At 37.0% G+C, this 20,447-nt stretch overlaps 1 protein-coding gene across 4 annotated transcripts; it reads left to right on the top strand.

Annotated features, from left to right (window-relative positions):
- The first annotated feature begins 4,853 nt into the window (after window positions 1-4,853).
- On the top strand, window positions 4,854-20,447 carry LOC131620785 (uncharacterized). 4 transcript variants are annotated; one of them, XM_058891946.1, is made up of 2 exons: window positions 4,854-5,692; window positions 6,253-20,447. In XM_058891946.1, the coding sequence occupies exon 2, from the start codon at window positions 17,498-17,500 to the stop codon at window positions 19,232-19,234; it is 1,737 nt and encodes a 578-aa protein (XP_058747929.1). In that variant the 5' UTR covers window positions 4,854-5,692; window positions 6,253-17,497; the 3' UTR covers window positions 19,235-20,447. The 4 variants fall into 4 exon arrangements, with proteins under 4 accessions (XP_058747929.1, XP_058747930.1, XP_058747927.1 ...); XM_058891947.1 differs by having other exon boundaries at window positions 4,854-14,071; window positions 14,632-20,447; XM_058891944.1 differs by having other exon boundaries at window positions 4,855-5,692; window positions 5,808-20,447.

Here is a 20,447-nt window from a genome sequence, read left to right as displayed (position 1 = left end):
ATTTAATTTTCGAAGCATTTAACTTCTCCGCACTTTACAAATTTTGCACTTTTACAGTTTTGTCTTATGTTTTATTTTTAACTTACCCTTCGCTGATGTTATATTTACGTGTATAAAAAGGTGATTGCTAATCTTTATTTCTGTGATTAAGTATTTCTTATTTCGAGACACACCAATCATAGACATAATTCGAACTATCATGAATAACAACCTTTTTGACTATGTCCTAGGATCAATCTAGTCGATCCTGCGAGTAACCAAATCATATTTATTATAGTTTGGAAGACTAGCGGTTGTTTACCGGAAATCATTGTAAACACCTCTCTATGGCCTCAACCCTCTGTATCCGGGAATGGTTTAATAACCTCCCTTTGGTCGGTAGGTGGAGACGGCAAGCCACATCGTGTAGGGTGATCGTCAACTCCCCAACAAGAAAGTGGAAAGAAGATGTATCCTTGTGCCACTGTTCGGCAAAAGCCCCCTGCATACCGTGGCTTATGGTACTATATCCAGTCATGCATCCTTGTGCCACTGTTCGGAAAAAGTCCGGATGCAGCTACTACATCATTAAACCACTGGCCCCGCGGTTTAAATAAATCAAATATTGTCCGCAAATGGTTCACGAATTTTATGGCCGCTCGTTCCTGTCACAATCAAAAAATAACAATGTTAGTTAAATCGTTTGAATATATTTCAACTACTTGTAATTAAAATGGTTAAATTAGAAAGTGCAATAAAAAACAACCTCGCCCTCCCAGATACGTCGAGCGATATGATCATGAGAGTATATCAAGAGAGATGTGTCAGAAGGCCCACCCGGGTAGCCCTCCTCCTATGCGTCCTGAGCATCATCCTCGTTGTGCTCAGGGTGAACCTCAAGTACCTCCTCCTCATGTCCCACCGCCTCCTCCTTCTCACGTACCTCCTCCTCCTCCTTCCGACTAACCTCAAGAGAGGAAGACGCCCGAGCCAGCCTATCCCTCGATGCAGATGAGGATCCTGCAGGCGCGTCATCCATTTGAACTTGGACTAAGACTCGACCCCGAGTCACTCCTTGTTGTGTGGCTCTCTCCCCTCTCCCGCCTAACTGAGGTTGTCTGTGTCTCCTTCCCCTGTCTAAGTCGTGCGGCTGGTGCCTGGTTGTTTGCCATTTTCCTGAAAAAATACCACCGGTAAGAGTTTGAAACAGATTTGAAAATAAATAAAAAACAGTTCAAAGCACATTTCGAAAGTGCATATTCGAAACTGTTCAGAGGTGATTTCAGAAATGCACTTCCGAAAATACATGTGAACAACCATTTTTGCAGACTGCCATTTCTCCCGGTAACTCATTCAAAATCCAATTTTTACCATCTTAACACTATCATTGACCTACAATAATTTCAACCTACAACATTATTCTAATACCTAAAAACCCTAATAACATTTTCAAGATAGAGTGTAAAGTTGTGGAAACTTACAATTTCTTGAAGCTTTGAGTAAATGTTGAATGAATCTTTGAACACTTTATTAATGCTTGGAAGGAGTTGTAGAGTAACAATGCTTTGAATACAACTTGGCAGAGATGACTTTGAAATGAAAAAGTTTTTCTTTTGAAGAGAATGAACAAACGGGGGTGGTTGTTTGGGTTTTATGAAAAACCACAACAATTTTCGGATATGCATATCCGAAGACACCCTTCTGTTTAAAAAAAAAGGTGATTTCGGATATGCATATCCGAAAACATTTAAAAAAAAAGTGTATTCAGATATGCATATCCGAAATCACTCTTTTAGGTATCTTTGGAAATTCATATCTGAAATATAAGGGTATTTTGGGTTTTTCACAACAGGTTTGTAAGATTGTATATGGATGTAAAAAGAAATTGCCTATATTAGCACTAATAAAAAATGGTTTCTTCTAATCCTCCTTTTAATGAGTTCTTTTTTCTTTTATAGGTTTTAGTTTCTTATTATGATTAATTTTGTAGGAAAAAAAAAGATGATTTCGAATATGCATATCCGAAAACATTTTAAAAAAAAAAGTGTATTCGGATATACATATCTGAAATCACTCTTTTAAGTATCTTTGAAAATTCATATCTAAAATATAAAGGTATTTTGAGTTTTTCACAGCAGGTTTGTAAGATTATATATGAATGTAAAAAGAAATTGCCTATATTAGCACTAATCAAAAATGGTTTCTTCTAATCCTCCTTTCAATGAGTTCTTTTTTCTTTTATAGGTTTTAGTTTCTTATTATGATTAATTTTGTAGGATGAAAATAACTATTTCAATTTTGTATAAGATTTTTTATAAATCAAATTAATAAATAAAGCAATTTTAATTTTTGATCAATATTATTTTTGCCATTTTATTCAATTAGTTATATTCTTGCTTTACATTATATATTTTCAATTTAATATAATATGTTGCCTTTTTAAAATTTTTTTCCTCACTATTTTTTTAGAACTTAGGCATAACATAGTGAAATTAGAGGAAACATATATATTTGCTAATACTAATACTTTATTAATATCGATCGATACGTAGTATTAACATAGTATTAACAGCAATAGCTTAGACTCTGAAATCTTGATAATACTGTTTGAAAGTATAGATTAATGTGAAATTTGACTTTAAAATTAAGTGCATATTTAGATTGACTTCTACAAGTCTCAAAAGCACTTTTAGTTCACTTCAACTTGAACATTGGTTGTTCTTTCTTGTTTGGATACTTTTGCAAAATCAATTATGCTCCTCCAAAAACAATTCGAGTAGAAACTACAATTCCTAACTTTTTAGTTCAGTAGAATCAATTCTACATTTATTATATATTATTTACTACAACTCTTTTAAATTTTTCTTCTTTACTCTCTTTAATTTTCATCAATTACTTCTTTTCTTTTTTATTTGTATTATAATTTATTACCATTTTTGTAATAGTACAATTCAAAATCAATTTTGTTAAGACTATTCAAACAATATTAATCGATAACAATCACTTCTATATCATTGTATCCAAACATAAATCAATTCTTTTAAACTCAATTCTGTTAAATCAATTCTACCAAACTCAAATATCTCAGAATCAATTCTATTCACAGTCAATTCAAACACACCCTAAAATGGTTTGACTTAAGTTGATTCAACTTTAAAACCTTAAATCTAAATCCATAACCAAAATATCAAAATAAATTAGAAAATGCTACTTTAAACCTCAACACTATCATTTTAAAGCTTAAAAATGTAAAATTATGTTAGTCAACGTGCCCGCAAAAGTTCGCATAAAAAATGAGATGGAACGAGGCGGTCACATTAGAGGGTGAGGGCCTAAAACTTCGTCTATCCCGCGCAAAAATGCGGACAAAACGAACATGCCAACGGATCAGACCGATTTTTTCACCCCTATCCAAAATATATTTGCTTACTTTCTTTTTACAAAATCTAAATTAGAATCAATAACAAAAATTATAATTAATAACTAAAAAAAATAAATAAATACTAATCTCAAACAAAAAAAATCAAAATAAAGACAAAAAAAAATACTTATTTAACACACCTTATAGATTACAACCTAAAGAATCACTTTTGATTATGCCAGAAACAATTGGTTTGACACAAAAATGAAAGTTATATCCTCTTAAAGGGTGGAAGTCTAATGCCCATAATTATAAAAAAAAAAAAAAAAACACAAACAAAAAGACTAATTGTTGAATCGAAAAGATATTTATGTTTAAATCACTATATATTTATGTTCAATTGAAAAGAGGCAAATTATCACTATATATTTAGGTTTAAATCACTATATAATTATGTTTAAAATTTGGGAAAAATACACTAACCTCCCCTTAACTCTATCTATATTCAACTAACAACCCCTCTATTTTCTCACATGACACAAACCTCCCTTGCCATTAACAATTATTAAGTGCCGTCAAATATAACATAAAACCTCTCTTCTCCTTATAAATTTTTAAGTCTGTTCAGTTTTCCTCTAAAGAATATTGATCAATCATTTTTGTGTTCTCACCATGGAAGCATCATCTAGCATCATATATTCTTCTTCATTTATCGTCTTTCGTTCTCGCCACGGTCTCGGGAACTCACAAAATTTAGATGAAGATAGGATGTCAATTTATTTTAATAGAGGTATGAAAGAAAGAATATTTGAACTTGTTTCCGATGGAAAAGTTGAATTGGAAGTTGATTTATTGTTTGATGATGTGAATGAGCTTAAAAAAAAACACTTATTGTTATACAAGGGGGTTTGAGATTAAGAGTGTCACGGCCGACAAAATTAACAGAGTCGCCATCGATATTTATTTGTTCCTAAAGAACGAGAAAAAGGTCGAATAAAACCCACAAAAGAAAGGGAATGGTCATCGCAGCCATATCGGGTTCGGGAGTCGGTTCCGTGAGGGGAAGGCATTAGCGCTATCATGAAATGTTTGCAATCTTCTACTTAGGAAAGAGAAAAGAAGGGTTTTTAGTTTATTGGGCTCGCCAAGACATCGTTGTTAGAACAAGATTTGTTCTTATCAATTATCTTAGTTTTGATGATAACAATAATATGAATTTTGCTTAAGATAATATGGTACTCTAATCCAATGCAATTTCCCTTTCAGGAAATATATAAAGAGTACTGTCATACCCCAAAATTTGCCCTCATATATTTTCATATGTCATTTTATTTCAAGTAATTGACATAACCCAGTCGGTAAGGATTTGAGTGTACAAGCGCGAGAGGTCCTGGATTTGAGTCTCACTTACTGACATTTTTACCTCTTATTTGTTTCTAACTTTAGTTTTAACTTTATTTTTATTCAAAATCACAAAAATATGTTTTTTATCATTTTAATACTTAATTTTCGTATTTATTATTTAATCATTTTTAAAAAAAAAAATTAATTTTTCAATTTTTCATTTTTTTTCATAAAAAAACATCAAAAAATCATAAAATAAAAAGATTTGAAAAGATTTTACAGCTTTTTGCATTTTAGGTTAGTATTTGTAGTTTTAGGAAAGAATTGACGTAATTGGTTAAATATAATCATAAATCTCAAATCAAATAATTTTAATTTGGGACTTTTGATTATTTTAATTAATCATAATCAATTTGATTTTATGCATTTTTTAACTTCTTAACCTAATCTCTCATCTTATAAATAGTCACTCTTCACACAAAAAAAGAAAGAAAAACGGATATAAATCCTAACCTATTCACAGACCACCGCTTTCATCTGTATAGAAATTCCACCGACTCTTACAATCCTAGTCTTCGTTCACTAACCATACACACAAAAGTTTCAGCCACATCCAATTCGGTGAGGCTCTGCAATCCAAACGCGCAAGATTCGACAACGAATACAAATCCACACTGCAATTAAGCCTTGTTCAACACACTGATCACCAACAACGCTCAGGCCATCGATTCAACTCAGAATCATCACCTTCAACAGGTGACAAACAAAGAAGAAGTAAAAGAGAAAACAACCTCCAGCAACTTTGACGAACTCAGCTTCAACAACAAAACAAACAGGTGTTTGTAGATCCGATTCGCTTTCGCCGACATCAACAAACGGAACAACTCCGCCGTCAGCCGCGAGCTCCACCTCGACACGCCCAGCCGTCGTAGCTCCTCAACCACCGTCGATTTCCATGGACCGCTTAGTGCCTCTCATTCACGATCTCGCGTAACCGACGCCGCCACGGTGAGGTTCTTTTCAACTTTCAATTATTTGATTCTTATGTGCTCTTGCTTCTGTTAATTGAAATTAGAAAGACAAGAGGTTAGATTTAAAAGAGACATTGCTCTGGTTTGAAAAGGAATTGGAGACCGAGTGAACAAAAGTGAGAGGATGTGTTTTTGCTGTTTCCACTTGCTGGTAATATTTTTTTTATTTTGAGTCTAAAATACTTGGTCACGTGTCGTGAACCTATTTGTTGAGTAAACAACTTTGAAAAAGTCATGCATTTGATAAACGTGGTGGAGTGTCTTACCACATATTCCATTCATTTTTTTTTAAATATTAAAGAATAGATTTGACTTGTTTCATGTCATTAAATAAAATAAAAATACAAAAAAGGTGATTTAGTTTTTTTACTTTTCTATATTAAAAATATTAAAAAATATATATAGTTTTGTTTTTATTTCAAATTTGTCTTCGGATTTTCATATACTTATTTCACGATTGATGTTCGTTAATATTTTTGTCATTTATTCATGTATTATTTTATGTATCCGTACTACCGTTTTCTTGTTTATTGCGAGGTACATTCGAGCGAGTACATCCGAGCTGTTTATCTATTCTCGTAGATATTTGCAAATTCATCCTCAAATCTCCTCCATTGGATCACAGAGCTAAGTTCTGGATTTAATTTCTTTTAATTTTCTTTTGCCTCTTTTTATCAAACTAGGGTTAACCCTAGTTGCCCCTGAACAAAGCCATACACTCACTGCTTGCTTCTTCTGTCAATTCTCAGATGGTCAGAGTCGATGCTTCTGGCAAACCCTTGCCCTCAACCCTGTCAGGCAAATGCCAAGCTAAGTACCTTTTCACTGTTCTATTTTTAATTCATTGTTCTATTTTCTTTGTGGTTAATGAAGTTTGCCCTCGAACTTGATAATGCACTCACTTTGTGTTTTCTGCCTATTCTTTTTTTTAGGGTTTGTCGACCGTCAAAGCTACGAGTATCGGTAACCCTAAACCCTATTTTCAATTATTACTTGTGTTAAACCTGTTGCCTTTTATTTTTATATCCCGCTGGTTTCAATTCCCCTCTCCTCCGCTGGTTTCATCGTCCCCTTCCCCGTATTGCTATTGTTATTGCTTTATATTATACTGCGTGGTTAGTAATTTAGGGAGTGCAACCTTGAATTGAATTAGCCTCATTAATTACAAGATAATTTAATCGAATTAACCACGTGATTGTTGCACCCACGCACACTTTTGGGGTAACCTCTTTGTTGCCTTGTTGTCTGTTGCCTTGTTGCTTGCTGCCTGTTGCCTTGCTGCCTGTTGCCTTGTGTTTTTTTGCAGAATAAGCCATGTCCCTCGAATACGAGGATACCTCAGCCATGTTGCCTCGATTAAAAGGTCATGGTCCCTAATGATGCTGCCTTCGATGCACTAACATGACCTCGACCCTCGGAAGTTGCCTACGAAAAAGGCTGAGGTATCCTCTGGTTGCCTACGAAAAAAGGCTATTCTGATCCTTCCTCTTAGACTACCTGCCCCTCTATGGCATGGGTCAGTCTTTGGGCGAACGATATCTCGATGACCCTTCAACCTCCAAACGAAAGGCTTCCTGCCCTCTTATGGCAAGGATAGACCCTTTCATTCTGAAAGGCTAAAAAGAGACCTATCATCTGAGTTTAAGGTAATTGCCCCTAATTGCCTTGCAATGCTCAATTTTCTATATTCTTTCTCAAAATTCTTCAAAAAAAACTGGCTACGCTTATTTACGAGCTAAAGTCCATTTTTCCTCTTTCATCTACATTTTCTGAAAACGAGCAAGCAAAGCAATTAAGAGCCCATGGCAAACCATGGATGCAAAGGGTGCTTTACACCTTCCCTTTGCATAAATTACCCCCCGAACTTAGATTTCTTTAAAAGGTTTTTTTTTCTGTTTCTTTTTGCCTTTCTGATTTAGTTTGGATAAAATAAAAGTCGGTGGCGACTCATGCTTAACCGCGACATTTCGATCGATAAAAAGTCAGTTCACCGTATTACAGAACTGGCGACTCTGCTGGGGATTTTTCGATAAAAGAGGGGTTACCTTAAAAGTTTAGGAATCACTTAATTGTTTTCTATTGTTTGCTTTGCTTGTTTTATTTTTCAGGGCTATTTTGGGAAAATTGAAGGACGAATCCTATTCCCGGATTCAAGAACACTTAAGATTAGGAGTGACATAGTCATGGCGACCTCTTTCACATATGTGGGAGATGAGTCAATATGAAGTTCACGCTTGAGTTAGGACTCCATAGCATATGCACACCTTTCTCAAATGAGGGGGGTCTATGTATGTGTCTGTGGGTGCGCCGGAGCTCAAGGACCTTTAGTTACCCTTAACCCATCCTTGCCTTTAGGAACGTAGTGGGGGGACTACTCTTGACAAATGTTAAGAACTAGTCGCTACCCGATGCTACAATTCAGATAGGCTCTTTCTCAAAGTATCATTGCATGGTGCGAATGCATCATGTCCGAGGGTGCTTTAGAAGGGCTGACAATTCTGGATAACTTGTAGAACCCGCTGCTGAAATCTCCTTATCCATAGAATTACCCTTGGGAAGGACACCTGATCAGACTCCATGCATGCCTTAAGCCAAAAATTGTGTGACTTGTGTGACTTACCTGCGTGTGCTACTAACCTTCGTTTTCTTGCAGGTTTTGTTGAAATGACTTGTTTGTCCTTACTATCTCACACTACGCCTAATGCCCTGCATTCACATGACATCATGACATCATAAGCATAACATGATTTAACTAACCCTTTCAAGGATCTTAGGAATTTAGGGCGCACAATTTCAGGTGCCCTTACCAAAGGTTGATTTCCTAATCAAGGGGCAAGAGGATTTATTTTTCTCTGGCTACATACCTTCCAATTTAAAGACACAGTACCTAATTAAGGGGCAAGAGGATTTAGTTTCCTCTAGCCATATACTTTCAAATTTAGAAGTATCCTGAATCAGGGGCGATGACCCACTCGATATGGTGAGCTTGATTCTCAAAGAAGGATGTTCAAAGACAAGAGTCAGAATTCTTCAAACAAATATGCGACCAAATCACTTTCCAATGTTGCTAACTAAATTCCTTAAAGATCCTTGAAAACATTTCATTTGCATTCATGACATCGCATATTTCTAACTTTGTTTTCAGGTTCCGCCGCGACAATCATTCCTCTCAGATATAATCGAGCTGGAGATTCATTTTGACAAGCCCTTTTACATTCCAAAACTTCGTCAAATAACTCATCGACTCTAACAAGCAAGCATTCTCTATCAGATATGGTCTAATGTACGACCCGTTCCGGTATTCTCAGTCAGATATGGTCTAATGTATGACCCGTTCCGGTATTTTCAGTCAGATATGGTCTAATGTATGACTCGTTCTGGCATTATTCATCAGATATGGTTTAATGTATGACTCGTTCTGGTATTCCCCTTCAAATATGGTTTAATGAATAACTCGTTCTGATATCCTTCCTCAGATATGGTCCAATGTATGACTCGTTCTGACATTCCAACAGATATGGTCTAATGTACGACTCGTTCTGCTATTCTTCAACAGATATAGTCTACTGTACGACTCGTTCTGCTATTCCTCTTCAGATATGGTCTAATGTATGGCTCGTTCTGATATTCCTCCTCAGATATGGTCTAATATATGACTCGTTCTGACATTCCTCTGCAGATATGGTCTAATGAATAACTCGTTCTGATATTCCAACAGACAAGGTCTAAATGTACGACTAGTTCTGATGTCCCTCAATATATATGGTCTATTTGCTCTGACGTCCCCTATATGGTCTAAATGTATGGCCCGAACCTCACCTGACTAATGCTGAGCACAACCGGAAAGGTCGCAATGAACAAAACCAATCTGTGGGGACAATTTTGATCTCTACACCAGTTCCACAACAAAGACGCAAGGTAGACGCACCCAAGCGTCAGTTCACAAAGATCAACACGTCGTTGGCTCAGGCATTACAACATTTGTTGAGAGCAAACTTGATTACTGTGAGGGATCCTCCTATAAAGCCCAACACTTCCTCTCCTAGCTATAAGCCTGATGCGAGGTGCGCATATCACTCCAATAGCCCTGGACACGATACGAATGATTGTTGGTCATTGAAAAACAAGATTCAAGACATGATCGATGCTGGAGAAATTGAATTCAACCATCCGAGAACTCCTATGGTGATCACCGCTCCTATGCCTAGTCACGACAAGACTGATTAATGTCTAAGTGGATGAACTTTTAATCGTTAGATTTACTTTCATGCGCAAATTTTATTCTGTTTGCTTAAACATTCAAATCATGATAGACATTATCTGTTTTAATAATCATCATCAGTGCATTGCATATGTTTGTCTTGAACAAATCATTTCGCTATCACTCACTTTAAACTGCGTCTTTACTTTGCATATGTTTTATGATACTCAATTCTTGCTAAAGTTGTAAGCCTTTTGAGGGAGGATGACGAAAACGATACCGCAACTTCATACAGTATGCTTTTGAATGGACTATGTTGACGATGTACAGGCATTATTTCAATTCCTAAACAGTGGAGATATAAGGATGTTAATCACTCGTCAACCCCTTTGAGCCTAAGAAGTGGAAGTTTCTTTCTTGTACTAATCAAAACCCTTGATCATAACCTGGGGCAGGGTAGTTCTTAGTTAATTTGGCTGTGCATTCTATTTTAAGAGAATCATTCAGTACACCTTTCAACAAGGGTTTCAATCACAAGCGATCATCCGCACACATCAAAGAAGTGTTGGAGACATCAATCAAAAGCCAACGATGGTTCATCAATCATTAAGCAGGGCAGTCAATATCTTTCAAAAAAAAAAATGAGAAGACATATATACAAAGAAAAGTCTGCTAAGTCAAAAATCAAAAAGAAGACTTAGGCAAAAATCAAGGCATCCCGCTGACTGTAAGCTCAAAATAGATAGTTCAGGCAAAAGTTAGGGATATAAAAAAGATGAAAAAAAGAGAAGTCAAAAAATTTCTGAACAACACAATGTTGGCGACTGCCATCTCAAAAGCTATCTTTGCTTGTGAACCATCGTCATTATCAAAGGTGCAAATCCAAAAGTTTCTTGGAACCTGAATGCATAAGTTGAATTAGCTGAGCTTAGGACTGAAGATCATCACGAAGAGGGGTGGATACAATCAAATTTTGAGCCTTTATCCTTTGTTTCTTAAACCATGAACCGAGCCACGTTACAACCCTTAAAAGTCCTAACTGAAGCATGGTTAGTTCGAAAGCATACTGTCACCAAAAAGGTATCCTGACTCCTTAAGGTTTACCATAAATGCTGAGTTGACACTTCGTTTTTACAAACATCACGTTTTTATAAACATCATGCTTTTACATATCCAGTTTCAATGTTTTTCAACAAACTCAAGACAGACATATGCACTGCATCTCATGAATTCATCATTAAACATATTTTGCTACATAATTTCAAATGTTAGCATCAGGAAGAATTTGCACATGGTACGGCTAATGACTCAAAGTTATCCCGACCAACACAGATTACTCCAAGAAGCAATGTCTCCTATGTATACAAGGGGCATGACACGTTTTTCCCAATCAATCTAGGGCAATCAAGTCAAGATTCGAAGAATCTCTCAAATGCCAAACAGTCAAAGGCATACATCCCAAGTGGATTTCAAGCTACTTCCCAATCAATCTGGGGCAATCAAAGTCAAGATTCCGAGAATCTCTCATGGATGCTCGAACAATCAGGGGCATACATCCAAGTATATCTAAAGCTACTCCCCAATCAACATGGGACACTGTCTTGAGCCTATGATTACTGGGGGCATATCGCCCATAGTGTACATCTCATAAAGCCCTCGCGAGGCGAATCTTTCCAAAGTTCCTACTAGCAGGGGAAAATCTATGCAAGTCTAGTTTTACATCTTTATCAAATACTCAGTGGCATGTCCTAATCAAATCCAGGAATGGTAGTCACTATAATACTGGGGGAAATATTCAAGGCATCCATGCCTTCCCGCAATTCCGATTTCACAAAATCATATCCCCACAGAGCAATCCTCAAGAAGATATCTTCAAATACTCTCGTCTCGACAAAGACATGGCTCCCCAACAGAGTTTACATCTTCAACACTACCGTTTCTCCAACACTTTGCTCTTCTCCAACATGGCTTACTAATATCTTTCATCCTCAGTCAGGATACGTCAAATTACTATTCACCCCCAAGCAGAAATCATAAATCCCCAGCTGAGCATCTCCAAGAAAAGATCAAAACATAAAACTCACAATGACACAGAGATTTATCTTCTCAATCAAGATGCTTCAAGTAACATAAATCATAGCCATACATCATATACATCACATGCATTGCGTGCGGTTATAATTCATGCATAACATACAAAGCGTCCCATTTATTGTTGAGAACCCCATCTCATTCATTACATACATCATAAACATTGCATAAAACTGACATTTTTACCAAGTGAATATGTGACAGGTACATTACAAAGATTCGAATCTTATTCAAAGCAAAGCCTAACGCACGGTTTTCCAGACATCTAAGGATGCAATTGAGAATAGTCTAACGCACGATTATTCTTCAACCTAACGCACGGTTTTCCAGACATCTAAGGATGCAATTGAGAATAGTCTAACGCACGACTTGTTCTCCAACCTAACGCACGGTTTTCCAGACATCTGAGGATGCAATTGAGAATAGTCTAACGCACGATTTATTCTTCGACCTAACGCACGGTTTTCCAGACATCTGAGGATGCAATTGAGAATAGTCTAACGCACGACTTGTTCTTCAACCTAACGCACGGTTTTCCAGACATCTGAGGATGCAATTGAGAATAGTCTAGCGCACGATTTATTCTTCGACCTAACGCACGGTTTTCCAGACATCTGAGGATGCAATTGAGAATAGTCTAACGCACGATTATTTCTTCGACCTAACACACAGTTTTCCAGACATCTGAGGATGCAAACTAGACCTAGTCTAACGTACGACTCAACCTAAGTCTATTCCTCAGAAACAGTCTAACGTACGACACATTCTGACTCTCAAGTATATCAAGTCGGATGGCATCTTCAAGCCCATCTCCATCATACATCTTCTCCAAACACATGGATGGCATCTTCAAGCCCATCTCCAACAAAGGTCCCTACTTCAGCTAGGGCAAATTCCTGGGTACTCTAGTGTTCAATCATCTTCCACCTTCAGATACCGACTGGCATACAAACCACTCTACATCTTCAGGTTTAAGAAAATTGAACAGGGGCAGCTGTCATACCCCAAAATTTGCCCTCATATATTTTCATATGTCATTTTATTTCAAGTAATTGACATAACCCAGTCGGTAAGGATTTGAGTGTACAAGCGCGAGAGGTCCTGGATTTGAGTCTCACTTACTGACATTTTTACCTCTTATTTGTTTCTAACTTTAAGTTTTAACTTTATTTTTATTCAAAATCACAAAAATATGTTTTTTATCATTTTAATACTTAATTTTCGTATTTATTATTTAATCATTTTTAAAAAAAAAAATTAATTTTTCAATTTTTCATTTTTTTTCATAAAAAAACATCAAAAAATCATAAAATAAAAAGATTTGAAAAGATTTTACAGCTTTTTGCATTTTAGGTTAGTATTTGTAGTTTTAGGAAAGAATTGACGTAATTGGTTAAATATAATCATAAATCTCAAATCAAATAATTTTAATTTGGGACTTTTGATTATTTTAATTAATCATAATCAATTTGATTTTATGCATTTTTTAACTTCTTAACCTAATCTCTCATCTTATAAATAGTCACTCTTCACACAAAAAAAGAAAGAAAAACGGATATAAATCCTAACCTATTCACAGACCACCGCTTTCATCTGTATAGAAATTCCACCGACTCTTACAATCCTAGTCTTCGTTCACTAACCATACACACAAAAGTTTCAGCCACATCCAATTCGGTGAGGCTCTGCAATCCAAACGCGCAAGATTCGACAACGAATACAAATCCACACTGCAATTAAGCCTTGTTCAACACACTGATCACCAACAACGCTCAGGCCATCGATTCAACTCAGAATCATCACCTTCAACAGGTGACAAACAAAGAAGAAGTAAAAGAGAAAACAACCTCCAGCAACTTTGACGAACTCAGCTTCAACAACAAAACAAACAGGTGTTTGTAGATCCGATTCGCTTTCGCCGACATCAACAAACGGAACAACTCCGCCGTCAGCCGCGAGCTCCACCTCGACACGCCCAGCCGTCGTAGCTCCTCAACCACCGTCGATTTCCATGGACCGCTTAGTGCCTCTCATTCACGATCTCGCGTAACCGACGCCGCCACGGTGAGGTTCTTTTCAACTTTCAATTATTTGATTCTTATGTGCTCTTGCTTCTGTTAATTGAAATTAGAAAGACAAGAGGTTAGATTTAAAAGAGACATTGCTCTGGTTTGAAAAGGAATTGGAGACCGAGTGAACAAAAGTGAGAGGATGTGTTTTTGCTGTTTCCACTTGCTGGTAATATTTTTTTTATTTTGAGTCTAAAATACTTGGTCACGTGTCGTGAACCTATTTGTTGAGTAAACAACTTTGAAAAAGTCATGCATTTGATAAACGTGGTGGAGTGTCTTACCACATATTCCATTCATTTTTTTTTAAATATTAAAGAATAGATTTGACTTGTTTCATGTCATTAAATAAAATAAAAATACAAAAAAGGTGATTTAGTTTTTTTACTTTTCTATATTAAAAATATTAAAAAATATATATAGTTTTGTTTTTATTTCAAATTTGTCTTCGGATTTTCATATACTTATTTCACGATTGATGTTCGTTAATATTTTTGTCATTTATTCATGTATTATTTTATGTATCCGTACTACCGTTTTCTTGTTTATTGCGAGGTACATTCGAGCGAGTACATCCGAGCTGTTTATCTATTCTCGTAGATATTTGCAAATTCATCCTCAAATCTCCTCCATTGGATCACAGAGCTAAGTTCTGGATTTAATTTCTTTTAATTTTCTTTTGCCTCTTTTTATCAAACTAGGGTTAACCCTAGTTGCCCCTGAACAAAGCCATACACTCACTGCTTGCTTCTTCTGTCAATTCTCAGATGGTCAGAGTCGATGCTTCTGGCAAACCCTTGCCCTCAACCCTGTCAGGCAAATGCCAAGCTAAGTACCTTTTCACTGTTCTATTTTTAATTCATTGTTCTATTTTCTTTGTGGTTAATGAAGTTTGCCCTCGAACTTGATAATGCACTCACTTTGTGTTTTCTGCCTATTCTTTTTTTTAGGGTTTGTCGACCGTCAAAGCTACGAGTATCGGTAACCCTAAACCCTATTTTCAATTATTACTTGTGTTAAACCTTTTGCCTTTTATTTTTATATCCCGCTGGTTTCAATTCCCCTCTCCTCCGCTGGTTTCATCGTCCCCTTCCCCGTATTGCTATTGTTATTGCTTTATATTATACTGCGTGGTTAGTAATTTAGGGAGTGCAACCTTGAATTGAATTAGCCTCATTAATTACAAGATAATTTAATCGAATTAACCACGTGATTGTTGCACCCACGCACACTTTTGGGGTAACCTCTTTGTTGCCTTGTTGTCTGTTGCCTTGTTGCTTGCTGCCTGTTGCCTTGCTGCCTGTTGCCTTGTGTTTTTTTGCAGAATAAGCCATGTCCCTCGAATACGAGGATACCTCAGCCATGTTGCCTCGATTAAAAGGTCATGGTCCCTAATGATGCTGCCTTCGATGCACTAACATGACCTCGACCCTCGGAAGTTGCCTACGAAAAAGGCTGAGGTATCCTCTGGTTGCCTACGAAAAAAGGCTATTCTGATCCTTCCTCTTAGACTACCTGCCCCTCTATGGCATGGGTCAGTCTTTGGGCGAACGATATCTCGATGACCCTTCAACCTCCAAACGAAAGGCTTCCTGCCCTCTTATGGCAAGGATAGACCCTTTCATTCTGAAAGGCTAAAAAGAGACCTATCATCTGAGTTTAAGGTAATTGCCCCTAATTGCCTTGCAATGCTCAATTTTCTATATTCTTTCTCAAAATTCTTCAAAAAAAACTGGCAACGCTTATTTACGAGCTAAAGTCCATTTTTCCTCTTTCATCTACATTTTCTGAAAACGAGCAAGCAAAGCAATTAAGAGCCCATGGCAAACCATGGATGCAAAGGGTGCTTTACACCTTCCCTTTGCATAAATTACCCCCCGAACTTAGATTTCTTTAAAAGGTTTTTTTTTCTGTTTCTTTTTGCCTTTCTGATTTAGTTTGGATAAAATAAAAGTCGGTGGCGACTCATGCTTAACCGCGACATTTCGATCGATAAAAAGTCAGTTCACCGTATTACAAGTACGCATAATTAAGCGCTCAGAAGTTGTATCTCAAATGGTTCAGCATGCAACATCAGAACATGGTCTGGCAAGACATCAGAAGATGGTCGAAGCAGAATCAGAACATGGGTCTATGGAAGCATCAGAAGAACAAGAGATCAGAAGCACTGAAGCTCAGAAGATGGTATCACGCTCAGAAGCACTTCAAGGTCAGAAGATCAGAAGATGCTATGCACCAAGCTGTTTTGACTCTGATGATATTCAAACGTCGTATTCACAAACATCAGATCAGAAGGAAGTACAGGTGGCAGACTACGCTGACTGACAAAAGGAACGTTAAAAGCTACTAAAGGCTACGTCAGTAGACACAGCGTGAACAAGGCTCGAGGTAGTTGACAAAAGCGTATAACATTAAATGCGATGCTGTACGGAACACGCAAAGCATTAATTGCACTCAACGGTCATCTTCTCAACGCCTATAAATATGAAGTTCTGATGAGAAGCAAGGTTACCAATTTCTACATCTATTCTGTGAATATCAAACTTGCTGAAACGCTGTTCAATCAAAGCTCAGAATCTTCATCAACTCACTACATTGCTGTTGTAATATTTTAGTGAGATTAAGCTTAAACGTTAAGAGAAATATCACAGTTGTGATTATCGCTTTTAAGAAGCATTTGTAAACTCTTGAATAGATTACATTAAGTTGTAAGGAACTAGAGTGATCGTGTGATCAGTATACTCTAGGAAGTCTTAGCAGTTGGCTGAGCAGTTTGTAACTAGAGTGATCGTGTTGATCAGAATACTCTAGGGAAGTCTTAGGAGTGAACTAAGCCTAGAGTGATCGTGTTGATCAGTAGACTCTAGAAAAGTCTTAGAGGGTATCTAAGCAGTTGTTCCTGGAGTGATCAGTGTGTGATCAGAAGACTCTGGAAGACTTAGTTGCGGACTAAGTGGAAAACCATTGTAATCCGTGCGATTAGTGGATTAAATCCTCAGGTTGAGGTAAATCATCTCTGCGGGGGTGGACTGGAGTAGCTTCGTTAACAGCGAACCAGGATAAAAATAATTGTGCAATTTATTTTTATCGTCCAAGATTTAAAGTCACACTTATTCAATCCCCCCCTTTCTAAGTGTTTTTCTATCCTTCAATTGGCATCAGAGCGCCGGTTCTAAGGTGCAAGCACTTAACCGTGTTTAGAAAAGATTCAGGAAGAGAAAAACGCTTCATTTAAAAGATGGTTGATGAAAGTGAAAAGTCTACATCTACACCTGCATCTACATCTGGCTCTGCTGAGCAATACAACGGTAACAATGGTTATACTAGACCGCCGGTATTTGATGGTGAAAACTTTGAATACTGGAAAGATAAACTGGAAAGTTACTTTCTGGGTCTAGATGGTGATCTATAGGATCTTCTAATGGATGGTTACAAACATCCAGTAAATGCCAGTGGCGTGAAGCTGTCAAGGCAAGAAATGAGTGATGATCAAAAGAAGCTTTTCAGGAATCATCATAAATGTAGAACTGTTTTGCTGAATGCTATCTCTCATGCTGAGTATGAGAAGATATCTAACAGGGAAACGGCCTATGACATATATGAGTCCTTGAAAATGACTCATGAAGGAAATGCTCAAGTCAAGGAGACTAAAGCTCTAGCCTTAATCCAGAAGTATGAAGCCTTCAAGATGGAGGATGATGAAGACATTGAAAAGATGTTTTCAAGATTTCAAACTCTTACTGCTGGATTGAGAGTTCTTGACAAGGGATACACCAAGGCTGATCACGTAAAGAAGATCATCAGAAGCTTACCCAGAAGATGGGGTCCTATGGTGACTGCATTCAAGATTGCAAAGAATCTGAATGAAGTTTCTCTGGAAGAGCTTATCAGCGCCTTGAGAAGTCATGAAATAGAGCTGGACGCAAATGAGCCTCAAAAGAAAGGTAAGTCTATTGCATTAAAATCAAATATCAAGAAATGCACTAACGCTTTTCAGGCCAGAGAAGAAGATCCTGAAGAATCAGAATCTGAAGAAGAAGATGAACTGTCCCTGATCTCCAGAAGGCTAAATCAACTCTGGAAGACCAAGCAAAGGAAGTTCAGAGGCTTTAGAAGTTCAAGGAAATTTGAACGTGGAGAATCCTCTGATGAAAGAAGATTTGACAAGAAGAAGGTCATGTGCTATGAATGCAATGAGCCTGGACACTACAAGAATGAATGTCCAAATCTTCAGAAGGAAAGTCCCAAGAAAAAGTTTCATAAGAAGAAAGGTCTTATGGCAACCTGGGATGAGTCAGAAGATGATTCAGAAGATGAGCAGGCTAACTGTGCGCTGATGGCGACAGAAGATGACGGATCAGAATCTACATCAGAATCAGATTCTGAAGAGGTATTTTCTGAACTTACTAGAGATGAGTTAGTTTCCGGTCTAACTGAACTTCTGGAACTCAAGTCTCAGATTAGTCTCAAATACAAAAAGCTGAAAAAGCAATTTGAATTTGAAACAAAGAAGCTTGAGTTGGAGAATTCTGAATTAAAAGAAAAACTTTTAAAATTATCCAATAATGTTGGATCTCCTTCTGATTCAGAGAAATCCACTCCTAGTCTAAACCATATTCTGAAAGAATATGATTTAAGTTTCAGGAAGTTCTTATCTAGAAGTATTGGCAGAAGTCAGCTAGCTTCTATGATATATGCCGTATCTGGAAACAAAAGAGTTGGCATTGGTTTTGAGGGTGAAACCCCATACAAACTTGAACCTGTTGATGAAATGAAAATTACATACAAGCCATTGTATGATCAGTTCAAGTATGACCACTCTCATGATATTAGGCACACTTCACGTGCTCAAAATTTTCACATAACACACACCAAGAAGCATGTGACACAACCTAGGAAATATCATGAAACTCACATTAAAAATTATCATGCTGTTCCTCCTATTGCTTATAATGTTAAACCCAAGTTCAATCAGAACTTGAGAAAATCTAACAAGAAAGGACCCAAGAAAATGTGGGTACCTAAGGATAAGATTATTCCTATTGCAGATATCCTTGGCTGCAAGAAGGATAAAGCACAACATGTCATGGTACCTGGACTCTGGATGCTCACGACACATGACAGGAAGAAGGTCTATGTTCCAAGACCTGGTGCTTAAGTCTGGAGGAGAAGTCAAGTTTGGAGGAGATCAGAAGGGCAAGATAATTGGCTCTGGAACTATAAAGTCTGGTAACTCTCCTTCCATTTCTAATGTACTTCTTGTAGAAGGATTAACTCATAACCTCTTATCTATCAGTCAATTGAGTGACAATGGTTATGATATAATCTTTAATCAAAAGTCTTGCAAGGCTGTAAATCAGAAGGATGGCTCAATCCTATTTACAGGCAAGAGGAAGAACAACATTTATAAGACAGATCTGCAAGATCTTATGAGTCAGAAGGTGACCTGTCTTATGTCTGTTTCTGAAGAGCAGTGGGTCTGGCACAGAAGATTAGGTCATGCTAGTTTGAGAAAGATTTCTCAGATTAACAAACTGAATCTGGTCAGAGGACTCCCTAATCTGAAATTCAAATCAGATGCTCTTTGTGAAGCATGTCAGAAGGGCAAGTTCTCCAAACCTGCATTCAAGTCTAAGAATGTTGTTTCTACCTCAAGGCCATTAGAACTCTTGCACATTGATCTGTTTGGACCAGTCAAAACAGCATCTGTCAGAGGAAAGAAATATGGATTAGTCATCGTAGATGATTATAGCCGCTGGACTTGGGTAAAATTCTTAAAACACAAGGATGAGACTCATTCAGTGTTCTTTGATTTCTGCATTCAGATTCAATCTGAAAAAGAGTGTAAAATCATAAAGGTCAGAAGTGATCATGGTGGTGAATTTGAGAACAGATCCTTTGAAGAATTCTTCAAAGAAAATGGTATTGCCCATGATTTCTCTTGTCCTAGAACTCCACAGCAAAATGGGGTTGTAGAGCGAAAGAATAGGACTCTGCAAGAAATGGCCAGAACCATGATCAATGAAACCAATATGGCTAAGCATTTCTGGGCAGAAGCAATAAACACTGCATGCTATATTCAGAATAGAATCTCTATCAGACCTATTCTAAATAAGACTCCTTATGAATTGTGGAAGAATAGAAAGCCCAACATTTCATATTTCCATCCTTTTGGATGTGTATGCTTTATTCTGAACACTAAATATCATCTTGGTAAGTTTGATTCCAAAGCTCAAAAGTGTTTCCTTCTTGGATATTCTGAACGCTCAAAAGGCTACAGAGTATACAATACTGAAACATTGGTTGTAGAAGAATCAATCAATATCAGGTTTGATGATAAGCTTGGTTCTGAAAAACCAAAGTAGTTTGAT

This window comes from Vicia villosa, linkage group LG7 (genome assembly GCF_029867415.1).
Source record: "Vicia villosa cultivar HV-30 ecotype Madison, WI linkage group LG7, Vvil1.0, whole genome shotgun sequence".
Lineage (NCBI taxonomy): Eukaryota > Viridiplantae > Streptophyta > Magnoliopsida > Fabales > Fabaceae > Vicia > Vicia villosa.
This window is presented reverse-complemented; position numbering and strand designations above follow the sequence as displayed.